At 49.2% G+C, this 10,794-nt stretch overlaps 1 protein-coding gene across 1 annotated transcript; it reads left to right on the top strand.

The window, feature by feature from the left end:
• Positions 1-3,473: 3,473 nt before the first annotated feature.
• LOC124687967 (7-deoxyloganetin glucosyltransferase-like) lies at positions 3,474-5,335 on the top strand. The gene is made up of 3 exons (XM_047221690.1): positions 3,474-3,534; positions 3,689-4,191; positions 4,281-5,335. Exons 2-3 carry the CDS (start codon positions 3,711-3,713, stop codon positions 5,270-5,272), a joined length of 1,473 nt encoding a protein of 490 aa, XP_047077646.1. The 5' UTR covers positions 3,474-3,534; positions 3,689-3,710; the 3' UTR covers positions 5,273-5,335.
• The last annotated feature ends 5,459 nt before the right edge of the window (positions 5,336-10,794 follow it).

Genomic DNA, 10,794 nt, shown 5'->3' with positions numbered 1-10,794 from the left:
ACTAGAGATCACAATCATAGCTTATACCAAGTACTACAGGATGCACACACTGTCAACATTACATCATGGAGGAGGAATAGACTACTTTAATAACATCACTAGAGTAGCACATAAATGATATTCAACTAGATCACAAAGCTCATGATCACATAAAGATCACATGGGAGAGAGAGATGAACCACATAGCTACGGTACAGCCCTTAGCCTCGGGGGAGAACTACTCCCTCCTCATCATAGGAGACAGCTATGGCGATGAAGATGGTGGTGGTGTCGATGGAGATGCCTTCCGGGGGCAATTCCCCGTCCCGGCGGCGTGCCGGAACAGAGACTTCTGTCCCCCGAATCTTGGCTTCGCGATGGCGGCGGCTCTGGAACTTTTCTCGTATCGTGGCTTATTCGTATCGAAGTTTTAGGTCACGACGACTTATATAGGCGAAGAGTCGGAGTCGGAAGGGGTCTGCGGGCTCCACACACCAGGGGGGCGCGCCCCCCCTCTGGCCGCGCCGCCACCTTGTGTGGAGGCCCTGGGCCTCCCCTCTGGTCCCTCTTTGGTGTTCTGGAAGCGTCGTGGAAATATAAGATCGTGGGCCTTGATTTCGTCCAATTTCGAGAATATTTCCTGTGTAAGATTTCTGAAACCAAAAACAGCAGAAAACAGGAACTGGCACTTCGGCATCTCGTTAATAGGTTAGTTCCGGAAAATGCATATAAATGATGTAAAGTGTGTATAAAACATATGTGTATCATCATAAAAGTAGCATGGAACATAAGAAATTATAGATACGTTGGAGACGTATCAGGGTCCAGTCGGCAAGGGCGACTCGGCCTAAAACCCTGAGCGACTGGGCTTAAACCATGAAGGATGGCGACTGGCCCGAAGGCCCAACCGACTGAAGCTGATAACTTGGGCGCGGGATAAAGGATCCCCGCGTTATAGCGATCATTGAGATACGATCTTATCCTTATGTAAACCCTAGATCGGGGGTGCCTATATAAACCCCCGAGCTAAACCCTAGAAGGGATATGATCTCATCCTCCCTCACCTCCATAGCTCTCGGTCCTCCGGCCTACTGAGCCACCCAATTGTAAAACACTACTGAGCAACAGATCTAGCAAGACGTAGGCCTTTTACTCCGTGGAGGTGCTGAACCTGGGTAAAACCCTCTATCTTGTGCACCTCGCTCCGCAGATGGCTACGCCACCTTGCCCTCGCATCAATGAAGTGTTGCACCCCGTAGCACCTGCCGTGGTCATATCCACGACATGGTTGAAATGGCGAAGCGGCAAGGCTTCGCCCCAAACGGCGTGTGTGGATGTGTCCTCCCCCTTGGTTCCTCCCCTCCTTATATAGGCAGTCTCTAGGTCAGTTTCGCGAACCGATGGATCTAGGGGCCGAATATGCCCATCGGGTCTTCACAAATGTTGTTCCGTTTGACGAAACAGAGCCAGCGGAGGTCCGTATGGTCGTACGGATGGGCGGGGTCTGCCCGTACCCATGGTCGCTATTCCCTCTGATGCTTTTGTATTTGTTCGCCATTTCTTCTCACAGACTCTGATTTAGATGTTCTTCGGCTCGTTGAACTCTATGGATGAGGGCTACAACACCATGGTCTTAGATCATAAACATAAGATGTTGTAAAAATATCACTTTTGCGACACCTCATATGGCTATGTCTAGTGCTTGTAACTCTCCCATATTGTATCCTCTTTGTCCCTTTTGCCTTCTTTTATCCATGATAATCCATAACACCTACACACATGTCAAAGACAAGGAATAATAAAATTCTACTAAAACTATTAAATATGCAAAGCTCATAAAAAAGTGAACAAGAACTCGTAAGTACACAAAATAGACATGACTGTAGATAGATGGAGCATGAAATGAGTGACAATATGAGTAAATGTATGCTTAAAAAACTCATTAGAAAGTGTAGAATTTCGAGCTATCAAACCCCATCCACCCCATTGATGTCGAGGTTGGCGATAGCGACTTGCACAGGGACAACGTTGTTCATCGGTGTCGAGTGGAGGGGAGACCGTTAGCGTCCTTCTCTGATTGAGGGGCGACATGTCCCTCTTGTGGCGGGGGTGGTGGTGGTGGATGCATTGGTCTCGCGACCCTCCGGTCCGTGGCCGCCTGATCTGCGGTCGCTCGACTCGGCTCAGGAGCTTCGGTATTCATTGCGCCAACGACGCTGTCGGCCGTGGATTGCCATCGTCAAAGTTCAGGCGTGTGGTGGGGAAGCTTGGGTCGATTGGTAGACGAATGCGCCGTTGGCGGTAGCTTGACAACGCTCTCGCCATATCCTGTTCCAATCGGAACTTCTTGCGCTCCTCTAGCTCCATCTTCCGCTGCTCCTCAAGGGGGCCTTGCAGTGGGCTTCAATGTCCTCCGCAGTTGCCATCGCCCGGATCGGCGTGACGAATGAATCTGGAGGTGGCAGTTCATCATTGGCCGTGAGCACGACGGCGTGGCGATTGGGTGGAGGATGCTCGACAGAGTCTGACTCCGACTCGTAGTCGAAGATCGGGAGGATGGAGCTATCCTCGAAATCACCTGGGTTGGAGACCGGGGTGATGGAATCGGCGACTAACGCGCCGGTTTACATCTAAGGGTGTAGCCATCTACGGATCAAGATGCACAAGACACATATTTTTACCCAGGTTCAGCCTTTCCAGAGGAGTAAAAGGACTACGTCATGCTAGATTGTATTACTTGGTGAGATTACAATGGGGGTGCTCAGCGAGTCGGCTATGGCGACTGCGAGCTACGTGATATGAATGGCGGGAGATCAGATCCCTTCTAGGGTTTAGCCCAGGGGTTTATATACGCACCCCGGGTCTAGGGTTTACACAGATAACATCGAGTGTATCCACAAGCTAAAAGGTCGGAAGGTCTTGAACTACTCTCCAAGCTTCTGTTCTGGGCTTCAATCGCCAGGAATTTTAGGCACCGTTGCCCGGCGAATGGGGTGTTCTGGGCTTCCTTCCTTGCGTCGAGTGAGCCTGGTGATGCCCCCCCAGGGCATATCCTCATCATCCTTCGAGATGTTGAAGAAGGACGAGGATGACACCAACGAGATGTTGCGGCAGTGGCTCCCGGGGGACGCGGCTGCCCACCGAGCTCTGGCGAGCGCGCAGCGGAGGGAGCGGCGGGCGGCGGCCGCGGAGAAGCGGAGCATGGAGGGAGGTAACGACGGGGTGGGGCCATCAAGCGCTCCGAGGGGTGGCAAGTAGGCTAGGGGCCTAGCCGTTTTCATTTCTGTATTTGTTTCTTTTTATTTTTCGTTTATCATATGTAAATTATGCTTTTCAATTGGATGAAAAATCTTGAAAAATAGCATGCGTCGGGGCCGCTTGAGGCATCTAGCGTAAACGGACGCACTTTAAAAAATGACCATTTTCATATCCGCGGACCGACGCATAATATGGATGCAGCTCATCAGTTTTGGTGTTCGATTTGCCGTCGGCCCGGCGTGAAAGCCAGTGTTGGAGGAAGGACATGATTCGGGCGATGGTTGAGAGGAACGAGAGGTTAGAGTGTGTTCTGGCGTCCGACAGATCAAATGAGTGGGCTCGCCGTCGCTGTACCACTTTAATGTATATGCTATCGATTTATGTTGAAGAAAAATGTTACGATCACTGCTGCTGCTAACCTCCTCCTCTCTACTTCTGTCTTTTAAATCAGTACGTAGGCGTTTGGTGCGGCCATGGCGACCGCTGAACAGAGGCCTCACGCAGTGTTCTTCCCTTTCCCAGCTCAGGGCCACATCAAGGCGGCGCTGCAGCTAGCCAAGCTCCTCCACCATTGCCATGGATTTCAGGTGACGTTTGTCCACACCGAGCACAACCGCCGACGCCTCCTCCGCTCGCACGGCCCCGCCGCGCTCGCGGGGATCCCTGGGTTCCAGTACGCTGCTCTTCCGGACGGCCTGCCCCCGTCCGAGGTGGACGCGTCGCAAGACATGCGTGCCCTACTATGCTCCATGGAGACCTTGATCCCGCACTTCAGGCGCCTCGTATCGGATCTCCCGCCTGTGGCCTGCGTCATCTCTGACATCGAGCACATCCTGTATGCGGCCAAGGAGATGGGCCTTCCCTGTGTCACCCTCTGGACAACGAGCGCGTGCTCCTTCATGGCGTGCCAGCAATGCCAACCGCTTGTCGATATGGGCATTGTTCCCTTCAAAGGTAAACCACTGTTTTGCCATGAAAAGCAGCTTTAATTAATCCCCATTATGGATTTGCATAACTCTCTCGGTGGTTGCTTTGACAAACAGAACCTGAGCAGCTAAGGAATGGATACCTGGACGACACGGTCCTGGACTGGGTGCCGGGGATGCCCAAGGACATTCGCCTAAGAGATTTCCCGAGCTTCATCCGCACCACCGACTCCGACGATGCCATGCTTAAAGTCGCCCTGCGCTCAATGGCGTGCCACAGGACCACTCCATCCGCCGTCATCTTTCACACCTTCGACGAGCTCGAGCAAGAGGTGATCGCGGCGATGTCCACCATCCTGCCACCGATCTACGCTGTGGGGCCATTGCCGCTCCTGTCTCACGTCCCCGCGGCCGCCGGCAGTGCGGCCACCGACAAGATGGAATCTAACCTTTTCAGGGAGAACAACACCTGCCTAGAGTGGCTCGAGGGCAAGCGGCCAGGCTCAGTGGTGTATGTGAGCTTCGGAAGCATAACAACGCTGACGAACAAACAGCTGGTAGAGCTCGCGTGGGGTTTGGCGAACAGCAAAAAAGACTTCATCTGGGCGATCAGAGATGACCAGGTGAATACTGGCGCCGGCGACCCTGCCGCCGCCGTGTTGCCACCGGAGTTCCTGGAGGAGACCAAGGGAAGGAGCCACGTGACAAGCTGGTGTCCGCAAGAGGCGGTGCTTCGGCACGACGCGGTAGGCGCCTTCCTGACGCACTGCGGGTGGAACTCTGTTCTGGAGAGCATCAGCGCCGGGGTGCCGATGTTGTGCTGCCCGTCCGGCGCCGATCAGTTCACCAACAGGAAGTACGTTTGCTCCGAGTGGCGCGTCGGCTTGGAGATCAGTGCCAACGTCGAGAGGGATGAGGTGAGGGCGGCCATCGTGGAGATCATGGAAGGGGACAAGGGAAAGGAGATGAAGAGAATGGCAATGGAATGGAAGGAAAAAGCAACCGTGGCTGCGCTGCCAGGTGGGCCCTCATGGGTAAATCTGGAGAAGGTGGTCAATGAAGTACTTACTGTATCACCACCTGCGAGCAGCAAGACAGAACAAAATTAGAGCGGCATGTGGCCGACATTGGTGGTTAGTGATGAATGGGAAGATGTACTATGTCACGGTTGTGGTATCTGTCCAAACATAATAAAGGTGCACTATTAATAGTGCCCCGTACCATGTCCAAATTACCGGGCGCGTTACAAATCACTCGGTTGTCCGCACCAGCTTTGTGGAGATGTGATGAAGGTTTGTATACTGATTTCTGTGGAAATGATTCTTGTATTAAGTTGTTTTCTGATAGTTAAAGTGCCACATATCTTATTAAAGATCAAATGTTTCATAATCGGATAAAGCACATTGATATCAAGTATCATTATATTCGCGATGTTGTTGCACAAGGTAAACTGAAGGTATGCAAGATAAGTACTCATGATAATCCTGCTGATATGATGACAAAACCTATTTCTGTTTCCAAGTTTGAGCTTTAGTCGAGTTTGGTTGATATAACTGTTTAGCCCAAGTGGTTGTTTGACGTCAGCAAGTGTTTTCTTTGTTTGTTCAGGAGATTGTTGAAGTTTATGCTACAAGATGGAATTTGTTGTATTGTGATCTAAATTCATTCTAAATGGAGGCTAACTTCTGACGAGCGGATCGAGGCCCGTCGTACGGATCGATGCCACCGTCTATATATACCTTTTGTAAGCCGCCGGCTAGAGTTTATCAGATTATAAGATATCCCACGGTGTATGTAAATACTCCCCGATATAGTGGACTTTTGCTGGCTGGCGCCCGTGGTTTTTTCCCCTTCTGTGTTGGAAGGGGTTTTCCACGTTAAAATCGTGTGTCCCCTGCGTGTGTTCCTTTATCGTTCTTCGTTATTTCCTTGTCGCGTTTGTAACACGACATCCCTAGTGACACCCTTCACAACACGTGTTCTTCAAAATTTCCTTGTTTGCAACAAAAAACATCACCAAGAGCTTATAAGGTAAGCAAATTGCACCATTTCTGGAAGACCACAACCCTGGCGTAAAGCTCTAATATGAAAGCAGAAAGAGAATAAGAGTAAAGAAAAAAAAATTAAAAAAAGATATTTAAGAGAAAATGCAAATATCGTTTCTGTTAAATAAACTAAAGCTTAGATTCAAATCAGTGGAAAATATGTGTTACTGTAACACAAAAATTGAGAGAACAAATACCATACATCATGGCTACTCAGCTGACAGAGTACAAATATGAATTCAGTTGTAAATCAATGAAGGGACAACAAAATTCAACTCGGTGATCACTTTTCCATGTCAGTACTCCGGTCTCTTAGTTCTGAGTCACTGCACTGGAGCCGGAGCACAAGTGTGTTTCCCCATGCTGATATCATGAGGCTTTTTACGGTAGGGACTAGAAAATATTAACCGTCCAATTAACAGATCTAATGGTCCAATTTAATCAATACTAGTTGTATTGAAGAGTAGTATTTTTCCACCTAAGAGCGGATTTGGCAGGGGCAAAAAGGTAGGCCCATTTAATACAGAAAAACTTTCCTTTGCTTAACATCCCTTATAATAGTTTTTTCTTTTTAGGAAACCTCGTATGACACCTTTTCTATTTTATTCATTTACAAAAAGTTCATTTACGTGCCCCTAATAGGATTTTTGATTTTTGGATCTAAACGGAAACTTTTCTACTATATTTTACAAACTCGAATGAAATTCAACTGAAATTTAAACCTAAACTAAACTAAAGAGCGTCATTGCGACGGTGGAAGTGGAACAAGCTGTAGTCAAAGTTCTCCTGCTCGCCGTCCTTGACGCCGCTAGAGTCGTTCTTTGTGCCTTCTCCGCTTACTCCCGAGTTGATGCCGTCGTCTCCGAGGTTGGCGTAGTTGCATGTCTCGTGCGTCGACCATGCAATACCAACAATAAGGGAACCACCATTGCTTTCAGGCCGTTGTGCGATTCTTCGAGGGCGAGCGCAAGCCCTAGGTTGTTGTCGGGGTCGTCGTCGGCATGCAACAACACTTGCCTCTAGGCGTATGCCAACGAACAAAGGGCGGGGTGCGCAGCACCGAGGACATGTAAGTGCCGCCGATGACAACTAGCGCGACGTTGTCCTCCTCAAAACCCATCATATCGGTGCATGCGGTGGAAAAGGCAGATGCACTGTATCACTCTAGATGTGGGCAACGACAAAACCTATGGTTTGCAGCCCTCATGGCTCTTGTTCTTTGGGGGACTTGGCCATCGTCGTGTCGTACGAGCTCTGGAGCGTGCCATATGCCGAAGGACTATCAGTGCACCATGTTGTTGGCATCCCACAGACGGCGGCATACTCTATGTCTGTCAGGCCTTCGCTCAGTGGTGGTAGAGCGCCCATACCTCATCGACCATCAAATTGTGGGCCGAAGCCGTTCGCTGAGGCGGCTTCCATTACCGCCCAGAGACGTCTTTGGCCTTGCTAGTGTTTGCCCTGGTGATTTGAGTGGGTGAGGTTGTGGGTTGTGAGATGTGGGAATATTAACAAGAGGGGGTCGCACCGGAGCCTATTTAAACACCGACGGTAAGCCAGGCGGCGGTGACTCGGTTTAACATCGCCACATGGGAAATCCGCAATGATATCATGGCGCCTCACCTGCCACCACCTGGGAAACCTGTTGCCGCATTAATCAAAGTTGACCGACGGTTGGCCGACAATAAATTAGGCAGACTAGCTCTATGCCAATGGCATAACTAGCCCTCCTGTCAGTAAAAGACGAGCATCGGTAGTGACCTATGTTCGGTGCTCCAACAACGGCAGATTGGAGCCGTGGCGGTATGCTCATATGACCAAAGAAAATTATTTTGTATAGAGATAATTTTTGTACCAACCAAAAATGCCAAAATTTCAGTAATTGCGGAAAACATTTCAAATTTTGGTACTTTTAATTCAAATAGAATTTATCAAAAAATTAATAAGAAATCTCCTCAATTTTTTTTCCAAAACAGAGATGTGCTTAATTTCAGTTGCAGCCTTGAAGCATCTTCTAAAAAAGGGTGCTATACTAAATTCCCGCGTTGCATTTTTGGCTGAACCGAGGCTCAAAAGAGGAAACAACCATGCACCCAAAAAAATGGTTACATATTTTTTTATCCATGTGCTATGTGCTAGGTGTGAGTCGTTTAAAACCTGTGGCCCAAAATAATGGTCATGGACTCAATGTGTCACATGCATGGTTGGCAAGTAGCATCGTTGTATCAAATTATCAAATTCTGATGTGATATAATCTTATCTTAACTATTAGTTGGCAATAGGTGGTGTCTGTAAGAGCAGATGGCGGCCGCCGGCGACGTTTGCGTTTGTTGCAGGTGAACTCAAGCAGATCGGATCGACGAGTATAGTCCATCGTTCTCTGGCGACATGCAACCTGGTAATTCGAGTCCCAGTGGTGCACGCGTGACTGGCGGACCACGGCGCTGGACGTGACGAGGCTTGTCTGTAAGAGCAGATGGCGGCCGCCGGCGACGTTTGCGTTTGTTGCAGGTGAACTCAAGCAGATCGGATCGACGAGTATAGTCCATCGTTCTCTGGCGACATGCAACCTGGTAATTCGAGTCCCAGTGGTGCACGCGTGACTGGCGGACCACGGCGCTGGACGTGACGAGGCTTGTCTGTAAGAGCAGACGGCGGCCGCCGGCGACGTTTGCGTTTGTTGCAGGTGAACTCAAGCAGATCGGATCGACGAGTATAGTCCATCGTTCTCTGGCGACATGCAACCTGGTAATTCGAGTCCCAGTGGTGCACGCGTGACTGGCGGACCACGGCGCTGGACGTGACGAGGCTTGTCTGTAAGAGCAGACGGCGGCCGCCGGCGACGTTTGCGTTTGTTGCAGGTGAACTCAAGCAGATCGGATCGACGAGTATAGTCCATCGTTCTCTGGCGACATGCAACCTGGTAATTCGAGTCCCAGTGGTGCACGCGTGACTGGCGGACCACGGCGCTGGACGTGACGAGGCTTGTCTGTAAGAGCAGACGGCGGCCGCCGGCGACGTTGCGCAGCAGGCGGCGGGTGGACAAGGAGAATTAGATGTGCATGGCGTACGTACGTGTGTTTGTCGCCGACGGAGCTGAGGACATGCTTACTGCCACCGCTCGATCGTGTCCTGCTGAGGACAGTAGTTGCGCGGCGAGGATGCAGGCCAAGGGACGGAGACGTTGGGCTTTTCGGCCACGATATCTCCATATTGTCATATTGATTGGCACCAGCGAACGGAGACGGCAGGCCGCGATCTCTGGATGCTTTTCGTGATCCACGCTCCAGCAATCTCATAGACGACGTGGGACTGTTCTATCTTAGCATTGCATCATCGATCCATCATCCCGCTCAAGGCAGTGAAATTCTACCTGCTTCTCTCGGACGCCGAACTCACCCATGACTGGGATATCATCGGATGGAGCCTAAGGGCCAGGTTTCAGGCAAGGAGTTAGGTTTATTTGTGCTTTTTTATACTTTCTGGACAAAAAAGGATTGATGCACTTCAAGCCCTTGGACGTGAATTTGCCTCAGGCATGGAATTTACTTCATTTGTGTTTTTTTTCATACTTTCTGGATAAAAAGGATTGATACACTCAAGCTCTTGGACGTGAATTTGCATATGCTCCTTACAACGAACAAGCCCATATTTTCCTTTTGCACTAGGTGGATTTTGTTTGTGTATGCATCAGCAATATGATAGGTTTCAGAAATTTGGGGCGCTTTTATTTGTACTTTTCCCATGCTTCCTCAAGAAAAAGATTGATAGACTTCAAGCTTTGGACGTGAATTTTGCTACGCTCCTTCCAACGAACAAGCCTGGATTTCCTTTTGCAGTAGCGGTGGATTTTGTGTTTTATGTATCAGCAATATATTATGCTTCTAAAAATTTGGGCGCCTGTGATTTTTCAGTTGTGTTAGCGATGGCTCCTCACGGAGAGCAATTTCGGTGCCTCTTTCTCTGTGGAAGGAGGCTCGACGTGACACTGCAACCGCGCCGATTATCACGAGCGTCAGGTTGCCAACTATCATGCTGCTGTTGCTACATTATATACCCGAGTACATCTCAGTGCCGCCCGCACGCAAAACAGGCTGAAACCAGGCAGAAACCAGGTAGCAGAAAACCCAAACTGAAAGATTAACTGATCAGTGAAATCCAAAATAAGCGGGCCTGCCTTTCGTTCAATAACGAGCAAGCTAGATCATGAACAAATATATACAGAGCAAAGCCTCATCTAGCGCATGAATTCTTTAATAAGTACACATCGTGGTTCCAGATGGCACCATTGCTTCACAGAATAACCGACCTTGGAGCTCTTTGGTAACTAGGACTACTATTTTGGCTTCCATAAAATTATGTAGATTATTTTATATTTACGAAAAATAGAAACAATGACCCAACAAGTAATATATTGCAAAAAATAGCGGAAATTAAATTTTATGTGATTTCATAAGAAATGATGTGGTCGTTATTTTTTCAACCGACATTTTGTACCTATCTAGGCTTATGTCTTCATCTAAGGCATGACCTTCATCGTGGCCTATTTTTAATTTAATTTGTGTTAGTTCTGCTTGTTCCAAAAG

This window comes from Lolium rigidum, chromosome 2 (genome assembly GCF_022539505.1).
Source record: "Lolium rigidum isolate FL_2022 chromosome 2, APGP_CSIRO_Lrig_0.1, whole genome shotgun sequence".
Classification (NCBI taxonomy): Eukaryota; Viridiplantae; Streptophyta; class Magnoliopsida; order Poales; family Poaceae; genus Lolium; species Lolium rigidum.
The sequence above is the reverse complement of the archived record's forward strand: the minus strand, read 5'-3'. Positions and strand labels throughout refer to the sequence as shown.

Coding starts and splice junctions, on each gene's coding strand:
- LOC124687967 (XM_047221690.1), top strand. CDS start 3,711: ATGGCGACCGCTGAACAGAGGCCTCACGCAGTGTTCTTCCCTTTCCCA. Junction 4,192..4,280: donor GGGCATTGTTCCCTTCAAAG/GTAAACCACTGT, acceptor TTTGACAAACAG/AACCTGAGCAGCTAAGGAAT.